Here is a 20,912-nt window from a genome sequence, read left to right on the forward strand (position 1 = left end):
CTCTCCACTCGCAGACATCTAGAATATGCCCCATGTTGGTCGCTTTGGAAAGCTGATTGGTAGGCTTTCTCCCCTGCGGCCACTTTTGCAGCCAGTTGTGTGTCAGATATTGACAAACTGGTGCAGAATACTATTGATACTATTACTCATGCTGCAGCAGCAATGATACCCTACTCCTCCGGCTCATCTTGATGATGGCCAGTACCAGGGTGGTCTGCAGATATAGCCACAGCTATCAGGAAATGCCACAGTATGCTTCAAAGGCACAAGTGATATAATGGATAATTTAATAGCATTAAAAATATTCTGGACGAAAGTGCAGTTTTTAATAAAGAAAAGGAATCAGGAGCGTTGGTAGCAATATGTTGCAACCATGTGATCCTGCACCCCATAGTTCCAAGTATGGGCTAAACTCTGCCACATTTGCAACCATCCACCACCCACGGCAGTTCCTGGCGTTCTTGTCAATGGTCACATCTACACTGATCCCGCGGTACTTGCGAATTTTTTTTTTTTTTTTTTTTTTTTTTTTTTTTTGCGGCGAAGTGTCCGCTTGCAGTGATCACCATTCTCATTTCTTGACCCAGAAACACCTCATTCAGTGATGCCCAGTATCTTTCCATGCATACAACTCTCTATCGTATAATGTCCCTTTTAGTGATTGGGAGCTTTGCAGCGCTTGGGCAGAGTGCCAAGATATGGTCCCTGGACCTGACAAAATCCATAACCAAATGCTCAAACATTTTCGTGCTGACAGTTGGAATGTATCCTTGGGCTTCTTAATTGCGATTGGTGAGAGTGAGTGTTTCCCTCTCACTGGCAGGAAGGTATTATTATTCCTGTCCTGAAACCAGGAATAGACCCACTTGTGCAGACCTGGGCCTACGTAAATTGGGTGTTTACAAAATTCCGTGTGAATGCCGCAAATCATATATAGGGCAAACAACATGAACTGTGCAGGAACGCATTGTGGAACACCAACGGCATACTTGCCTTCTCCAACCCACCAAGTCCACAATCGCCGAACATTGTATTTCCACAGACCATTCCATGAATTAAGACGACACAAGAATTTTGGCCCATACATCAAACTTTTGGAGCTCGATTGTCAATGAATCTGTGGAAATAAGATTGTCTGACAATGAGACTCTCATCAGTCGAGATAGCAGTTACCAGCTAAACCCTGCTTGGAATCCTGTTATAGAGAAACTTCGTAGTTGGCATAGTTATCTGCATAAAGATGAAAATCAACCTGATATCGATATGACAAGCTTTCACCGTGGAGGGCGCGAGGCGCAGCGCACGGAGTTGTTATGAACGTGCACGCTGAGCAGCGCATGTGCAATGTCATCTGAGTATGGCTTTAAATAGCAGAGCTGAGCGCATACTCGCCAGTATTACTACAGTGGTACTCACCTGAAGATGGCCAGAAGACTCTGTGCTGAAATATCGTGGCAAGACGTTACTGATATCCGGCAGTTCTCCCGTGTTCTTATGGAACATAGACCCACTTATTTAACTACCAGCCAATCTTTCTGACAAATGGGCTGTGTAAGCTATTCGAACGAATGGTCAACCACCGTCTTTTTTGGTGCCTTGAAGCTGGAGTGCATACATCAAGAATCCAAAGTTGCTTTTGGGCTTTCAGGGCCCACCATAGAATTTCTGGTTCATTTGGAATCCGCAGTGCACAATGCTTTTGCGCATTGTCAATATCTGATTGCTGTGTTCTTTAACCTACAGGTGATGTCACATCCTGCATGAGTGGGGTTTCTGGGGAAATTTACCCATTTTTATCCAGAATTTCCTATCTCAGGTTTTTTCGGGTTTGGATAGGTTTGACTTTCAACTGACAATATATACAGGAAACTGGAGTCCCTGAGAGATCGGTTCTGAGCATAACACTGTTTGCTATTGCCATCAATGGTATTGTAAATGCAGTGGGCCCCACAGTCTCTCCGTCACTGTACGTGGAAGATCTTTGCCTGTACTTTGTCTCTGCATCACTTCTCATTGCTGAGCATCAACTTCAGGAGCTGTCTGGAGAGTCCATGACTGGGCCTTGAATCACAGCTATCAATTTTCTCCTGCAAAATCACGAGTTGCGCATTTTTATCGACTCCAGACTGTGCACCTGCATCCAGAAATTTATCTTGGTGACCAGTTACTTGAAGTCGTTTAAACTTTCCAATTCTTAGGTATTTTATTACCAAAAGCTAACTTGGCTGCCACATATCTGCTGGCTCAAGGAAACTTACATGAAGAAGCTGAATGCTCTCTGTTTTCTTAGCCTCTCTTCCTAGGGCGTGGACCTTACAGTTCTGAGATTTTACAAAGTGCTGATTTTTTCCCGTTTGGACTATTGGTCCACTGCCTATGGGTCGGCAGCACTGTCCATACTGAGCTTGCTGGACGCAGTTCACCACACTGGTGTGCGGTCAGCAACAGGAGCCTTCCATACAAGCTTTGCTGACAGTCTCTTGGCAGAAGCCAGTGTCCCACCACTGCGGGGTAGATGACAGCAGCTTCTGGAAAGTTAAGCTGTCACAATCAGTCAGATGTCTGCTCATCCATGCCACTCAACTCTGTTCCCCAACCAGCAGTTCGGACTGTTTGTGCATCACCCTAAACTGGGAAGACCTGTGGGATCCGACTTGCTACTCTACTGAAGGACCTCCAAGAGCCTACATTAGCCTGTGTCCCTAGAGCTCCGTCTCAGCACCCCCATGGCCACCCCCCCTCCCATGTGCTGTACCCTGTCCTGTGATATGGATGGACCTCTTTTGTGGCCACAAGAAGCGTGCTGATCATATTCTTCTCTAACACCGGTTTCTTTCAGTCCTCCACAATTATTCTAATTCATTATGCATCTACACAGATGGATCGAAAGCCAGTGACAGGGCTGATTACGCTTTTGCACATGCAAGCAGACGACACACAAGAAGCACTCTCTTCTGAGAGCCTGCAGTGTATACACTGCAGAGTTGTTCCCATCTCTCAGACTTTGTGGTACGTCAAATCCCAGGCCACGGTGAGCTTTCTGATTTGTAGCAATTCCATGAGTTGCTTAATAGATATAACCTCGTGCTATCCCAAAAATCTTTTGGTCACCAGCATCCAGGACCTATTGGCTGACTTCTACAGCTCTGGAAAGACAGTGACTTTCATCTGGACACTGATCCACATAGGCATTCCAGGAAATGAACATGCCAAACATTTAGCTAAAGACGCAGCTACAGGGGATCAACTTGACTTTGGGATACAAGACACAGACTTACGATTACAACTTCAATGCAATATTTTGAGGTTCTGGGTATTGGAATATCAGGCTACTATGACCCAAAACATGTTGAAAGTGATTACAGGGCCCACTAAGTTGTGGTATACATCTTTCCAGGTGTCTTGGAAAGATTCCATTGTGTTGTGCCAACTGCACATTGGCCATACAACTCACCTACAAGTTCCTTCTATGTCAGGAGGATCCTTCTCACTGCAGCTGTGGTAGTCTACCGATGATAATGCATGTTGTTGTTGGGTGCGCCCTGCTGGCCAATCTGCAGTTCACTTTCAGCTTGCCTACCTCACTATCTCAGATGCTTGCGGATGATGTGACAGCCAGTACCAAAGTGTTGCATGTCCTGAGATAGAGTGGATTTTACTTTAACCTGTAATACTTTTCTGGTTCTGGGGCCAAGATCTTTCCAGTGTGGCGGGTACCTCCAAGCAACCCTGTCACCTTGTTATGCCTGTTTGAGCAGCCAACAGCCAAGTTGCTTCCCTCTCCTCCCCCCCCCCCCCCCCCAACCTCCCCACCCCCCATGATAAGAAGGGACTGATGACCCAGTAGTTTAGTCCCTTTAAACACATAGTCGTTGTCATCATCGAAAAATTTGTACCAGCTTCAACATAATAGCTGAAGAAGAAAAAGCTTCCACTGAAAGCTATCCGTTTAACTGACAGTGGTCCCAGTCATCCTTCCAGTGTGACTCTTTAGAGTTCAGTGGTATACAAGCACTCTTTCTTCCACCTGTGTGACAGCCCCAATGTAGCCTGTGGACCAGGGAATTTTGGAATCAATTAAATGTCATTATTGACATGCACTTCTTGTCTCGTTGTTGAATGAATGTGAAAATGACTCTACTGAGGCTATGTTGATGGTGTGGAAAGCAACCAATGTATGTGACATTTTCCCAAACAGCAGAAGCATGGGATAAAATGGAGAAACTACCATAATGAAGAGCTGGAGAAAAGTTCACACTTTTCCATCCATTCACGCAGATTGGAGGGAATGCGCTAATCAATTTGGAATCATCAGTTGCTGACAGATTGCACATTGACATGCTCCACAAGCTTCCAGGATGAGGAGTAATTGTGAAGACGATGTTGCAAAGTGGCTAAATGAGTAAAACAGTGAGACAGACCAAATTTTAGCGTATGAAGAAATAACTAAGAGGTGCAGGAAAGTAACAATGAAATGATGAAGAGAACATAGGAGGAGAGTGCGCGAAGATTTCTCACACTGCTAGTACTGCAGCTGCAGACATTTTTCTGGAGTACATTACATGACCACCATGTATGTGCAGTACTGATGTTAATGCTTGTAAAACAGTTGTGTGATAAAGAATGCCACCATCATGTACTGTCATTGCAACTACTAAAAGTTCGGGACATGGTTCATAGTGAGTTATACTACTGTATATATACATTCTCAAGGACTAAGTGTCCTATGAAAATGAATGTTTCTGTGAATTTAATACAGAATAGTCCCTGTGGGTTTAAACTAAATTTTAAACACACTCAATAATTTAGAACTTTTGCTAATCTGGCACCCATTTGTGCAGGGAATGGCCAGATTAGCGAGTGTGTAGTGTATTATTGTTCTTGTGGCCAGATAAAATATTGTTTTTGTACTGCAAAAGTACCCAAACAGGTACGGAGTGATCATGTAAGGTATCTAACCACAGGCTAAGGTAGCAAAAGAATTTAAAGTATGAGACAGAGTGCAAGTTACAATGTCTAAATCATAAAATCAAAGCTTGTAGCATTGGCATTTGGTACTACTTTTTACAATAAAGATGCTGAGAAGCTCTGTATTTGTTCAATTTATTTCTTAATAGTTTTTTTTCCCATAGGCTAAAGAAAATAATGAGTTGCTGGAGTGTGGTTGTTGCTATGATGATGAAGTTCTAGCAGAGGACACTGTCACATGTATTGAAGGTCATATATTCTGCAAAACCTGCTTGCAAAAGTAAGTACTGACTTGGTTAAGTTAGTTATAAAATGTATATGTCTTTGTTCAACCCTCTCCCACTATCACTACACATCCCTCCTCCATCCTTCTTCTTTTGCCTGAATTCCAACCCCCCCCCCCCCCCCAATTACTCTATCATTACCTCCCTTTCTTTCCTCTCTACACCATGATCTCTCCTCTCCCCCTCCACTTCCCTTCCTATGCCATCCCCTCTTCCCCCCTCTGTCTTTTACCAATACTCTCTCTCTCTCTCTCTCTCTCTCTCTCTCTCTCTCTCTCTCACACACACACACACACACACACACACACACACACACACACAAACAAACCATTTTGTCATCACTGTTTCCATTGTTCTTTAAGCATCCATACTTCCATTCCGCTGAAACATCATTTCCTTTGTTGTCATTCCGCAACTTCCCCTTACTTGCCTAACATAGTGCCTGTTAACCTGAGGGTCGTGACCCCCCAGGGGATTGCAAAGTCTTGCTTGTGTGATTGCAGTCACAGGAGGAAGCAGATAATGTATGTTTCATGACGATCTGGCGGGAGGTGACGGAGTGTCTATACAATTCTTCCAACATCTGCAGAACAGAAATCTGGCAGCGAGTGTCAATAATGAGGAGAACACTGCAAGTGCCATAACCTAATTGCCCAGCAACTTGGTTCAGTGGAAGAGAAGTCAAAATATGTGAAAACTTGTCTTGGCTTATCCATAGAAACTAGACGACTAGACTTTCTCTGGGGAGGGGGAAAATATATATATATATATATATATATATATATGTGTGTGTGTGTGTGTGATATGTGATGTGACTTACCAAATGAAAGTGCTGGCAGGTTGATAGACACACAAAATTCAAGCTTTTGCGACCAACGGTTGCTTCATCAGGAAAGAGGGAAAGACGAAAGGATGTGGGTTTTAAGGGAGAGGGTAAGGAGTCATTCCAATCCCGGGAGCGGAAAGACTTACCTTAGGGGAAAAAGGACAGGTATACACTTGCGCGCGCGCACACACACACATATCCATCCGCACATACAGTCACAAGCAGACATTTGTAAAGGCAAAGAGTTTGGGCAGAGATGTCAGTCAAGGCGGAAGTACAGAGGCAAAGATGTTGTTGAAAGACAGGTGAGGTATGAGCGGCGGCAACTTGAAATTAGCAGAGGTTGAGGCCTGGCGGATAACGAGAAGAGAGGATATACTGAAAGGCAAGTTCCCATCTCCGGAGTTCTGACAGGTTGGTGTTAGTGGGAAGTATCCAGACAACCCGGACGGTGAAACACTGTGCCAAGATGTGCTGGCCGTGCACCAAGGCATGTTTAGCCACAGGGTGATGATCCTCATTACCAACAAACACTGTCTGCCTGTGTCCATTCATGCGAATGGACAGTTTGTTGCTGGTCATTCCCACATAGAAAGCTTCACAGTGTAGACAGGTCAGTTGGTAAATCACGTGGGTGCTTTCACACGTGGCAGGTGAGGTATGAGCGGCGGCAACTTGAAATTAGCAGAGGTTGAGGCCTGGCGGATAACGAGAAGAGAGGATATACTGAAAGGCAAGTTCCCATCTCCGGAGTTCTGACAGGTTGGTGTTAGTGGGAAGTATCCAGATAACCCGGACGGTGAAACACTGTGCCAAGATGTGCTGGCCGTGCACCAAGGCATGTTTAGCCACAGGGTGATGATCCTCATTACCAACAAACACTGTCTGCCTGTGTCCATTCATGCGAATGGACAGTTTGTTGCTGGTCATTCCCACATAGAAAGCTTCACAGTGTAGACAGGTCAGTTGGTAAATCACGTGGGTGCTTTCACACGTGGCTCTGCCTTTGATCGTGTACACCTTCCGGGTTACAGGACTGGAGTAGGTGGTGGTGGGAGGGTGCATGGGACAGGTTTTACACCGGGGGCGGTTACAAGGGTAGGAGCCAGAGGGTAGGGAAGGTGGTTTGGGGATTTCATAGGGATGAACTAAGAGGTTACGAAGGTTAGGTGGACGGCGGAAAGACACTCTTGGTGGAGTGGGGAGAGTTTCATGAAGGATGGATCTCATTTCAGGGCAGGATTTGAGGAAGTCGTATCCCTGCTGGAGAGCCACATTCAGAGTCTGATCCAGTCCTGGAAAGTATCCTGTCACAAGTGGGGCACTTTTGTGGTTCTTCCGTGGGAGGTTCTGGGTTTGAGGGGATGAGGAAGTGGCTCTGGTTATTTGCTTCTGTACCAGGTCAGGAGGGTAGTTGCGGGATGCGAAAGCTGTTTTCTGGTTGTTGGTGTAATGGTTCAGGGATTCCGGACTGGAGCAGATTCGTTTGCCACGAAGACCTAGGCTGTAGGGAAGGGACTGTTTGATGTGGAATGGGTGGCAGCTGTCATAATGGAGGTACTGTGGCTTGTTGGTGGGTTTGATGTGGACGGACGTATGAAGCTGGCCATTGGACAGATGGAGGTCAACGTCAAGGAAAGTGGCGTGGGATTTGGAGTAGGACCAGGTGAATCTGATGGAACCAAAGGAGTTGAGGTTGGAGAGGAAATTCTGGAGTTGTTCTTTACTGAGAGTCCAGATCATGAAGATGTCATCAATAAATCTGTACCAAACTTTGGGTTGGCAGGCCTGGGTAACCAAGAAGGCTTCCTCTAAGCGACCCATGAATAGGTTGGCATATGAGGGGGCCATCCTGGTACCCATGGCTGTTCCCTTTAATTGTTGGTGTTTCTGGCCTTCGAAAGTGAAGAAGTTGTGGGTCAGGATGAAGCTGGCTAAGGTAATGAGGAAAGAGGTTTTAGGTAGGGTGGAGCACTTCCTTTCACGCCGATCACCTGCCACCCTACCTAAAACCTCTTTCCTCATTACCTTAGCCAGCTTCATCCTGACCCACAACTTCTTCACTTTCGAAGGCCAGACACACCAATAATTAAAGGGAACAGCCATGGGTACCAGGATGGCCCCCTCGTATGCCAACCTATTCATGGGTTGCTTAGAGGAAGCCTTCTTGGTTACCCAGGCCTGCCAACCCAAAGTTTGGTACAGATTTATTGATGACATCTTCATGATCTGGACTCTCAGTGAAGAACAACTCCAGAATTTCCTCTCCAACCTCAACTCCTTTGGTTCCATCGGATTCATATATATATAAACACACACACATTTTACATAATAAATTTGTGACACTTGTAGTGAAACCCAGTTTTAATTTTACAATTAATATAACATCCTTGTGCCTCATAATTACATAAAAAACATTCATGTAGTCACTTTCTGTGCAAATGGGTAAATTAATGAAAACATTAAAAATAATAATTGGATTTCGAACAGGGGCACAGAATAAAGAAGCTGTGATGCTGACCACTTAACTCCCATTTCATCTGAGGATATAGTGCAGTAAAAGACACGTAAAGTATCTCAAAAAATCTGAAAAATTTTGACTGTCAGCTTTTCAGAAATGGCTGAGTATCTATAGGTAAGCCAAGACACGTGTTTGACTTCTCTTCCAGTGAGCGAAGTTCCTGGGAAATCGGGCAATGATACGTGCTGTGTTCTCTTTGTAAGTACTGTACATATTGTATTCATGAGTTCACATTTAAGGGGTTTTGCGGGGAGAGGACAAGGACCACATTTTTAACTTCAGCTGGGAGCAGTGATGTGGCACAGTGTTTTGTGCAGTACTGACAACTTAGTTTTTGTGCCAATGATCTGCTGTTGTAAAATTATCACATGGAACTGAAATATCTGGTGAAAGTGCCTTTAAAAGATGATTACGTTGACATGTGATACAAAATAGCTTCAAGACAACTCGTGTGCAAGACTTTGCACCATAGTTACTAGAATGCATTTCAGTTTAGTTAGTTTAGTTATGTCATGTTCCGTAGATCATTTTCACAATTATTTTACTGATAGGATGTGGAACTAGTCAGATACACACATGAGTAGTGCTAATATTAATGTTACCGAAATTTTTTGTTCTACACAAGCAACTGGATATAGGGAGGGTGTTTTTTTTTTTTTTTTAAATTAAAGGAGAGTCCATTTTCTGAGAACCAATTAATAATTCTTAGAAAGACATCCTAAACAATATATTCAGCTGCTTTTTCTGGAATGGGATTTATTATAACACTCATGTCATCTGCAAAAAGTACTAGTTCTTCTTGCTGAAAGTTAAGTGAGAGGTCACTCACATGAATAAGGAACAGCAAGGACCCAAAATTGAACCCTTTGGGACTCCCTGTGTGATTACTCCCCATTCACTAGAATTTACCACCCTTCCAACATTATTTGTGTTATTCAGCACAACTTTTTGCTTTCTGTTCGTTAACTATGATTCAAACCAACTGTGTATATAGCCTTCAATTCCATAAAACCTGAGTTTTTCTATGAGTGTGACTTATTCTGGCCTGTCTGTATATTTCCCTCTTCCTCTTAAACAAATCTTAATTCCGTTAGTAATCCAAGGCTTACTTGCCTTTGTAATGGCTTTTTTGGATAATGTTTCACGAAAGCAACTCTCAAATATTGAGACAAATTTACAGTGGAATAAATTGAATTTGGCATCAACATCATTTTCTGTGTGTAATTCATTCCATTCTACCTCTTCTATGCTGCTCTCAAAACTGTGTACCCTGTTCGCACCAATAAGCCTTCCTGCCTCGTATGAACCTGCCTGAAACCTGTAAGGTGCTATATGTGTCATTTCCATTAACTGTGCATCATGATCAGATAGCCCATTAACAACTGGGTACACATTAATTGTTTCTGCCTGAGCACTGTGTATGAGAATGTTATCGACAAGTGACCTACTCTCCTGCTGCCCATGAGTAGGAAAATTTACAATAGATACTAGATTGAAACAACCAAACAAAGATTCTAGCTCATTTTTCCTGTCTGTATCTTTTAAGAAATCTACATTAACATCACCACAAACTACTAAGTCCTCCTTATTGTCTGACAGGTAGCTCAATAATGCCTTTAGATTTTTCATTAATAGCTGAAGGTTACCTTGAGGGGATCTGTAGATTGTTACAATTTTTATAGAAGTATATTGCAGTAGCAACTCACAAGCACATACTTCAAGGATATGATCTACACAAAATCTATTTGTTTCAATATTTTTGACTTTGTGTCCAATTTTTATATAAGTAGCAACTCCTCCTTTTTCCATGTTGACTCTACATGAATAAGATGCTGATCTGTAATCCCTTATTTAACTTCTCCATCCCTGCGGTTACATGGTGTTCAGAGAGACACAAAACATCTATACCTTCAGAATTTACCCCATTTTCTAGGCACACAAGAAGCTCATCTGTCTTATTTTCTGATCCTCTAATGTTCTGATGAAACGCACAAATTTTATTTCTTTGGATACTGTCAAACGGGGTGATTTTGGACGGTTTTGTCGTTATTTTGATTGTAACTTTCATATATATTATTAGATTAAATTGATGGTTATGGAAGCGGTAAGGTATATGTGTAACAAATAAAATATCCCAGAACCAGAAAGTGTATGTGAAGGTATATTTATCTGAGGCAGTTAAGTAAAGTATCCGAAGTCACCCCATGGATTGGGGTGATTTCGGACACGTGTGTTTTTTAAATCTCTGTCCGAAGTTACAGTATATAGAGGGTGAATTTGGGCAGTTACTGCCTTTTTTTAAATTCTACATGCTTTTTATTTGATTTTGGTTACATTTTACAAATTTTAAAGTAGCCCTTTGTTACAAATAAGTAATATGGAATGATATAATGAATTTCATATATTGCAGATAAGTTCTGCATGAGCTCATTTAATATTTTCGCTTAAGCGAACAGAAAGATCTTCTGACTGTTGTTTGAGGAATAAATGCACCTAATCTTCTCCTGGCAAATTATTACGAAATTGCTTCTCTTTTCAGCCAGATTTTTTAAGTTGGCCTTTAACTAAATATCTAATATCCAATTTAGTGACGGGAAATCCCCAATGTGCAGTCCTCAAGATACCTTGCTTAAGCATTTCTTCTTCTTCTTCTTTATTTAACACTGGCTGTCCTACCTTCTTCCCCCCCTCCCTTTCCCCCAGATGTGCTTTCTGCACTTTATTTTGTAGGCTTGATTTAGGTATACCATACAAATCTCTCGCTTTTCTGTATGATAATTTACCACTCTGAATATTACGAACAGCTTTATCTAAAAGTTCCGGGTCATAATTACACCGTACTGTAGCACCTCTCCTGCTCTTATTCGTTCTTGGCATTGTCCGAAATCACCCCACACAGTACACAGTTTTACAAAAAGCATCGTTATTTTATAACCTTGCACAAGAAACTCGACAAACTTGTACAGAAATTGTCTCAATCCTCATAGCTACTGAGCGCATCAACAATTACCATTACAATAACTTCCCACTTGGCGCAACAATAGGAAGTTTCCACTTAACGATAATGCATGGATTTTTAACACTGAGGCTGTTCGTCAATTATTCCTCTCCCAGGCTGTGGCTAAGCCATGTCTCCGCAATATCCTTTCTTTCAGGAGTGCTAGTCCTGCAAGGTTCGCAGGAGAGCTTCTGTAAAGTTTGGAAGGTAGAAGACGAGGTACTGGCGGAAGTGAAGCTATGAGGACGGGGTGTGAATCGTGCTGGGGTAGCTCAGTTGGTGGAGCACTTGCCTGCGAAAGGCAAAGGTCCCGAGTTCGAGTCTCGGCCTGGCACACAGTTTTCATACGCCAGGAAGTTTCATATCAGCGCACACTCCGCTGCAGAGTGAAAATCTCATTCTGAAGTAACTCTTTGTTTCTATGCAGTGGCAAAGAGCAAATAAGCCATACTGTCGGAATTCGCCCCGGTGTCCAAAATCACCCCGTTTGACGGTACTGCTACAGACATCATGACACTGTTCTGTTTTAATCTCTTTCAATAATCTCTGTCTGTAACCTGACTCAAAATGTGTCCCTCTGACTCCAGTAATCACAGGTATTTTGTCTTTTACATTTTAACATTCAGTGACTGTGTTTTGAAGCAAACAATAGATCACTAGAATTGGCAGCAGTGAGAGAAGGCGTAAAGTAGAGCAGTCTTTCCCAAGTGGATCTAGGATGCTTGACTTGATCAGGATTCCCTCAAAATCATCATTGCTTGTCACCTGGTTTGATCACTGTTATTTTGATAGTGCTTTATAAAAAGAGTTGAAAATATCTTCTAAAAAACTAGTACAATAATTTGTAACAAAGAATACCAAATATTTGTGATTAAAGAGAAATGTTCTCTTCTTCTGAAACTGGATGAAAGTAAATGAAACAGCCAGCTCAGTGCCTGTCTGAATACTAGGGGTGTATACAGAACCCTTGGAGTACGAGTCTTAGTCTCACTTGTCTAGGTTTTTTTTTGTACCTTTATTTCACTGTGACTATCAGTGCCCTTTTCTTTACTGGTGTGTGGTGTGGTAAATTTTTTTGGAGTGTGCCATTGAATGCAATGGACGTAGTAAATACAACTAATTGTGTAACAGAAAAATCTCTGTATTTTTAAAGCTGGAAGAGCCTGTGATGGTTCCCCTTCTTTATCCCTTCGTTGATTGTCCTTGGTGTCGATGTACTGCGTTGCTACATTGGCTGAAAAATGGAGTGTGGAAGTATAACACTAACTGCTTTAAATTATGTAGCTGACAGGTGCACAGTTGCGTTTCACAATTCTTTACTTTCACTGTTCACAACCCCCCAATAATACACAGTTATATGACCAGTGCACTATTGTTTAACTTTCGATAATCCTCATTAATAGGTTGCAGGCAAACCTCCACATACTGCTACAATAGTTTACCATTGAACACCTACGAGCAGTAAAATCTAATCACAAAGTTCACAGGTCTTGAAGAATAGAAAGATACGTATGGAGCAGACACTGTCATTGTTTTAAAACATGGCCTAATTGTGTAACACTTATTTCACAGTTAAGTTGAAGCATTGTTGGTGTTCTAACCAACACAGGTTTTTTGTCTGAAACTTGGCCATGGACTGTCTCGTGACCAAAAACCGGGCCCTTATATATCCTCACAATAATAGGTGCTGAAACCACACATTGTTCGAAGTTAAATTTAAAAAAATTACAATTAAAACTTAACTCATTCGATTAACTGAATACATCGAAAAATTGGTTCTTTTTAACAGTTTATTCTACTACATGAGTTAAGCCGAATTATTTGTTTAAATCATGAAATTAACATATATAAATTAATAGAGGGAAACATTCCACGTGGGAAAAATATATCTAAAAACAAAGATGATGTGACTTACCAAACAAAAGCGCTGGCACGTCGATAGACACACAAACAAACACAAACATACACACAAAATTCAAGCTTTCGCAACACTGTTGCCTCATCAGGAAAGAGGGAAGGAGAGGGAAAGACGAAAGGATGTGGGTTTTAAGGGAGAGGGTAAGGAGTCATTCCAATCCCGGGAGCGGAAAGACTTACCTTAGGGGGAAAAAAGGACGGGTACACACACACACACACACACACATGCAAACAATACTTTTGACAAAACTGTTAATTCCTTTGGAATTAATCGAGGGCTGGTATTGCTAACATGTTTTCGAATAGAGCCAAATATATACTTTAAGATTATAATTAGTACAGAATTTATATTTGTTTATAAGTCAGCAATAGAATTTAAGTTATAAAACAATCACCGAGTTCACCCTAAAATGAAATTATTAACTATGAATAGTCAAAATAAATTAGGAAATCAATTACATACATAAAAGTAAGCACAAAATTAGATCTTGTTTTATATTCTTTAAAACTGAGGGTCAGTCTTTCTCTTTTATGGAAATGCAGATTATACTCACATATGACAATAGTAATTAGGTAAGAGTGAAAAAACTAATTTAAGGAGGCAGATGGCAAAACAAGAGGGGAAGTAAAAATATCCCAGCTTGCATTGTCACAAGTGACATGAGATTTATAGAGTATTCAGAATACCGTTATGCAGAAGCTATTTTATTTAACCTTATTAACTCTTGAATACCACTAAAATAAACTGAAACTGTTCGTCCAAAAAGTTATATAGGCCTACAGTTTGTTGTAATAAGTGACTGTGTTACAAATAAATGAAACTTTATAGTCAGTCTATCACTGTCTCCTCAAATGAAATGTCATCTTTTCCAAAATATATATACTCTGGTGCTCGGTCTCAACAGATAGTTTTACAATCAATTGCCTGTAACTGTTAAGTTGTATTATTGTGTTACTAAAACTGTAGTAAAATCATCAGTAAGGTACTAATACAGCTAATAAATACTGTTGCAAAACTCTCATGATTTAAATTTGTTTACAGATACGCTGAAACCCAAATTGGAGATGGAAAAACTATCTTTAGATGTTTAAGCAATTGTGATGCAGAGTTCAGTCTCAAGATGTTGCAGGTGATTGATCATTAATGCATGATTGAATAATATTACAGTGATTCAGACCTGTTCATTAATTAAAAGTGTAATAATTTTGCTTGTAGTTAATGCCAAACATTGATTTCTTTGTTGAAATTATTTGAGATAATGGTGAGATTGAGTAGTGCATTTCCAATATGAGAGATCCTGTGTTTTGTTGTGTGAAACAGCTACCAATTTTGTCTATGATACGAGGTCAGTTCAAAAAGTAAGGTGACCTTAAATTTTTATGAAAAAATATTTATTTATTCATCAGTATTCATGTTGTAAGTAAGTAATCCCCCTCAGACAAAATTCACTTGTGCCAATGCTTTTCCAATCGTTGAAGCACTTCTGAAAAGGACTTTTTGGTACAGCCTTGAATACTTCCAGCAATGCAGGTTTTTATTTCCTCAATCGTTGAAACTCTTCATCCTTTCATAGGTCTCTTCAGTTTTGGGAACAGGAAAAAGTCACAAGGGGCCAAATCTGGTGAGTCATGATTGTCAGGTTATTTTTGGCCAAAAAATCTCTCACAAGTAACGATTAATGGGAAGTTGCATCGTCGTGTTGCAGAAGCTATGAATTGCTTCCGCATGTTTTTTGCGTATTGCTTCTCACAAACGTTGCATAATGTCAAGGTAATACTCCTTACTGACCATAAAACCTTGAGGCAGAAATTCATGACACACTACGCCATGGTCATTGGGGAGGGGGGGGGGGGGATGAGCAAAACTCTGATATTTGAGCGAACTTGGCATGCTTTCTTGGTCTTGGCTCTCTGGGATGGTTCCATTGGTACAATTGGGCTTTGGTTTCAACGTCATAACTGTAAATTCATGTTTCGTCACCAGTTATGACCCTTTTGAGCAAATCAGGATCTCCATTGATGTCATTCAAGAGCTCCTGAGTGATACTTATGCAACGGTTCTTCTGATCAAAATTGAAAAGCTTTGAAACAAAACATCTCGAGCCCAAGGCATCCGAAAAAATTGCATGACACGAGCCGACCGATATGCCAACATCCTCAGCAACTTCTGTGAAGGTAATTCGACAATTTCCAAAACAATTTTTTTCACAGCTTTGACGTTATGATCTGTTGTTGATGTGTTGGGGCTTCCAGAGTGAGATTCGTCATTGGCATCTTCTCAGCCATTTTGGAAGAGCTTGTACCACTTTTAAATTTTTTTTTTACTTATAGCAGACTCAATGTATGCCACTGTCAGCATTTCAAGTGTTTTACAGCACTTGATTCCATTTTCCACACAAAATTCGATGCAAATTCTTTGCTCCTTTTTTTATAATAATCGAAAATCGCCGAGCACACTAAAAGATGTCTATCCTGTCTATCTGTCAAAAACTAATGAAGTATGCTGTACACTTGGAACTGTGAACATATGTTCGGAACATGTGTACCAACGTAACACAAAAAAGATCAATAATCGAATACACATTGCTCGTGCAATTTAAAAGTCATCTTACATTTTGAACAGCCGTTGTGTACTATAACTGCTTAGTTTTCTTCTTCTTCTTCTTCTTCTTCTTCTCCTCCTCCTCCTCCTCCTCCTCCTCCTCCTCCTCATCGTCTTCCTCATTTCTCTTTTTAGATGTTTAAGATCAGTTTTGTATGATTGGGATTTCTTCAGTTAGAGTAACAATTCTGACAGTGCCCTCAAAACACATGTGAAGACAACCTTATAAAAACCAACTATGTATACAAAAATTGTAGATCATATGCAAATGTCTATGCAGTAAGTATTTGTAAATGCAATGTCATAGAAGAACATGGTCTACAGTTTTAATATCTTATAGCAGGTATTGGTAAGTTGCAACCTGCGGTATGCTTCCTTGGGAGTTGCTACACTGTCAAATCTATCTTAAGAGCGCTAAGTAAAATTAGAACAGAAACAAAGGATTGAACAAAGTGACACCAACACATTTATTTCATATAAGAGCTTTTTGACGAAGAACAATATGGAAAATAACATAAGAGGATCACTCCGAAAGAAATGCACACTATTTTTTTAAATCCATCTTTTATTCTACATGTTTGGAAGTTTTACAGCGTGTAGATACATCCTTCAGGAACAATATTTTCATTCTCCACAAAATTTCCATCCCTGTCTACAGCCTTACACCATCTTGGAACCAGCGCCTGTATACCCGCACGGTAAAATTCTGGATCAACCTGTTGGAGCCACTGTTTGGCAGCGTGCACAAGGGGGTCATCGTCTTCAAACCTTGTTCCACGAAGAGAGTCTTTCAGTTTCCGAAAGAGATGATAGTCACATGGAGCCAGGTCAGGACTGTAAGGCGGGTGTTTCAGTGTTGTCAATCCGAGTTTTGTGATCGCTTCCATGGTTTTTTACTGACGTGTGGCCGTGCGGTGTCGTGCAACAGAAGAACATCCTGCTTTTGCCGATGTGGTCGAACACGACTCAGTCGAGCTTGAAGTTTCTTCAGTGCCGTCACATATGCATCAGAATTTATGGTGGTACTTGGCAGTGTGCAGTACGAGGCCTACCGCTGTGAGGACAATCCTCAATATTGCCGTGCCCACTTTCATCGTGTAACCTGCTTGCCCACGACTAACTGTACTGTGATCGACAGCAGCATCTCTTGTGGATGTTTCCCACTGTCTCGTTTTCACAGCACAGGAATTCTATGACAGCACATTGCTTCTGATGAACGTCAAGTGTAGCAGCCATCTTGAAGACATGCTGTGACGGCGCCACTCACGTGAACAGGTTGAACTAAGTTTGAAAACAAGCGCGAAGGATGTATCTACACACTGTAAAACTTTTACATGTGCTGAATGAAAATTGGATTTTTACAAAATAGTGTGCTTTTCTTTTGTAGTGACGCTTTGTATATAGTGATAATGAGTACTAGGACTACCTAAGAAGTAACTGTGAAATCAAGAGTCTGCGGAAAACTATCAATCCCTTTTGTTAACTCTGCGAAGCTATGTAAATCACTGTTTTGCTTGCCACTGAATGTGTGTACGAACTGCCTATAATCGCATCATTACCTGTAAATTATTCATATTCTTTGATTTGATTATTGCAGCAATTGCACTAAAGGGCAATATAGTTTATTGGCGTCAAATGAGATAGTTCGTCTACTATTTTGCTTGGTGAGATAATAGATGAAAATATACACTGCTGAGCCATAATGTTATGACCACTGCCCACCACGAGATCAAATGCTGCCTGACAGTTTTGCAGGCATGTTACATGGCAAGGAAAGTACATAAGTAGAGCAGAGAAGAATGGGAAATCATTCTAGCAATAATACAGGCTGCAAATTTGGTAATACACTGGTATGACCGATCTTGACACAGGGTAGATTGTTGTTGGCTAGCACCAGGGAACAAGCATATGGAAAGTGGTTGAAGGACAACAAAACCACAAATAGGCAACATTGTGTTAGATGCCTGCACCTCTTCACAGAATGTGGTCAGGAGCTTGCCCACTCTGTAAAGCAGGAAAGTTAGATTTGATGTTGGAGTATGATGTTGGTGCAGGCATAAGCGTTCCAGAGCACACTGTTTAGCACATGTAGAACGTGGAGCTCCACAACAGAAGACGTCCCCAATGTATTCCCAAGTTAGCCTTCTGCTGCCGAGCAGTGTGTCAGCAGTGCACAAGTAACAGCAAGTAGCGTATTTAGCGTTCATATAAGTGTTGTAGTGAAATTGAAAATTTGTTTGAGTGTTCTTAGCGCACTTGTTTAGTTAAATCCGCCAAATCATTGTGTAGTTTCATATTTAGCAGGGGCAGATTTGCATTTTAATATCTGTAATGTGTAAAGTCACGTAGTCATCTGTCATTTGTTTATTTCTTTCAAATAGTCTTTGTACATTACTAACAGTACAGTTAGCCTTTTGCTGCCGAGCAGTGTGCAAGTAGCAGCATTACTGCATTTACTAGGCAGTCTTGTATTTCAATAACCGTTTAAATTTTGTGTCAAATTGTTTGTGCTCTCTGTAGATTTGTTCAGACGTTCTTTGCACAACGGTATTTAGCATGGATAGGGACTGTGACTGCTGTGTTTGGATGCGGGCTGAGTTGGCATTCCTTCGCTCCCAGCATCAGGCAGTGTTGGCTTTGGTCACACAGCTTGAGGCTGTTGCCAATGGGCACCACTGTGGGGGGTCCGGACAGAGGTTTGTCGAGGACAGCCAGCTCGTCCCACACATCCCCCGATCGGACTACGGCTTTGGCTGCCCGGGATACTGCCCACATTGAGGCTGACCCCTCACCCGTGGTAGAGTGGGAGGTCGTCTCGAGGTGTGGCAGGGGGCGAAAGACATTCCGGAGGGCTGAACGGAAGGCCTCTCCAGTTTGTCTGACGAACCGGTTTCAGGCTCTGTCTCTGGCTGATATTGATCTTCTGCCAGACATGGCTGCTTGTCCTGTTCCAGAGGTTGCCCCTCAGTCTGCAAGATCTGGGCAGTCGCAGAGGGTGGGATTACTGGTAGTTGGGAGCTCCAACGTCAGGTGCGTAATGGGTCTCCTTAGTTATATGGCTGCAAGGGAGGGGAAGAAACCCAATGTGCACTCCGTGTGCATACCGGGGGGAGTCATTCCAGATGTGGAAAGGTTCCTTCCAGATGCCATGAAGGATACAGGGTGCACCCATCTGCAGGTGGTCGCTCATGTCGGCACCAATGATATGTGTCGCTATGGATCGGAGGAAATCCTCTCTGGCTTCCGGCGGCTATCTGATTTGGTGAAGACTGCCAGTCTCGCTAGCGGGATGAAAGCAGAGTTCACCATCTGCAGCATCGTCGACAGGACTGACTGCAGACCTTTGGTACAGAGCCGAGTGGAGGGTCTGAATCAGAGGCTGAGACGGTTCTGTGACCGTGTGGGCTGCAGATTCCTCGACTTGCGCCATAGGGTGGTGGGGTTTCGGGTTCCGCTGGATAGGTCAGGAGTCCACTACACACAGCAGGCAACTACACGGGTAGCAGGGGTTGTGTGGCGTGGACTGGGCGGATTTTTAGGTTAGATGGCCTTGGACAAGTACAGAAAGGGGGCAGTCAGGACATGCGGGGACCAAGCAGCAATCGGTATTGTAATTGTAAACTGTTGAACCTGCTTTGGTAAAGTATCGGAACTTCAAGCGCTGATAGAAAGCACCGAAGCTGAAATCGTCATAGGTATGGAAAGCTGGCTGAAGCCAGAGATAAATTCTGCCATAATTTTTACAAAGGCACAGACGGTGTTTAGAAAGGATAGATTGCATGCAACCGGTGGTGGCATGTTTGTTGCTGTTAGTAGTAGTTTATCCTGTAGTGAAATAGAAGTGGATAGTTCCTGTGAATTATTATGGGTGGAGGTTACACTCAACAACAGAGCTAGGTTAATAATTGGCTCCTTTTACTGACCTCCCGACTCAGCAGCATTAGTGGCAGAACAACTGAGAGAAAATTTGGAATACATTTCATGTAAATTTTCTCAGCATGTTATAGCCTTAGGTGGAGATTTCAATTTACCAGATATAGACTGGGACACTCAGATGTTTAGGACGGGTGGTAGGGACAGAGCATCGAGTGACATTATACTGAGTGCACTATCTGAAAATTACCTCGAGCATTTAAATAGAGAACCGACTCGTGGAGATAACATGTTGGACCTACTGATAACAAACAGACCCGAACTTTTCAACTCTGTAAGTGCAGAACAGGGAATCAGTGATCATAAGGCCGTTGCAGCATCCCTGAATATAGAAGTTAATAGGAATATAGAAGTTAATAGGAATATAAAAAAAGGGAGGAAGGTTTATCTGTTTAGCAAGAGTAATAGGAGGCAGATTTCAGACTACCTAACAAATCAAAACGAAAATTTCTGTTCCGACACTGACAATGTTGAGTGTTTCTGGAAAAAGTTCAAGGCTGTCATAAAATGCGTTTTAGACAGGTACGTGTCGAGTAAAACTGTGGGGGATGGGAAAAACCCACCGTTGTTCAACAACAAAGTTAGGAAACTACTGCGAAAGCAAAGAGAGCTTCACTGCAAGTTTAAACGCAGCCAAAGAACATCAGACAAACAGAAGCTAAACGATGTCAAAGTTAGCGTAAGGAGGGCTATGCATGAAGCGTTCAGTGAAATCGAAAGTAAAATTCTTATGTACCGACTTGACAGAAAATCCTAGGAAGTTCTGGTCTTATGTTAAATCAGTAAGTGGATCGAAGCAGCATATCCAGACACTTGGGGATGATAATGGCATTGAAACAGAGGATGACATGCTTAAAGCTGAA

The 20,912-nt window shown here is 41.9% G+C and overlaps 1 protein-coding gene across 1 annotated transcript in view; it reads left to right on the top strand.

Annotated features, from left to right (window-relative positions):
* The window catches only part of LOC126248088 (uncharacterized), a 237,304-nt gene that overhangs the window by 83,516 nt on the left and 132,876 nt on the right, over positions 1 to 20,912 (top strand). Inside the window, exons 4-5 of the mRNA XM_049948752.1 lie at positions 5,133 to 5,248; positions 14,557 to 14,644. Coding sequence (XP_049804709.1) covers positions 5,133 to 5,248; positions 14,557 to 14,644 — 204 coding nt within the window. The remainder of the gene's footprint in view (positions 1 to 5,132; positions 5,249 to 14,556; positions 14,645 to 20,912) is intronic.

Source organism: Schistocerca nitens, chromosome 1, assembly GCF_023898315.1.
Source record: "Schistocerca nitens isolate TAMUIC-IGC-003100 chromosome 1, iqSchNite1.1, whole genome shotgun sequence".
NCBI classification, from domain to species: Eukaryota; Metazoa; Arthropoda; class Insecta; order Orthoptera; family Acrididae; genus Schistocerca; species Schistocerca nitens.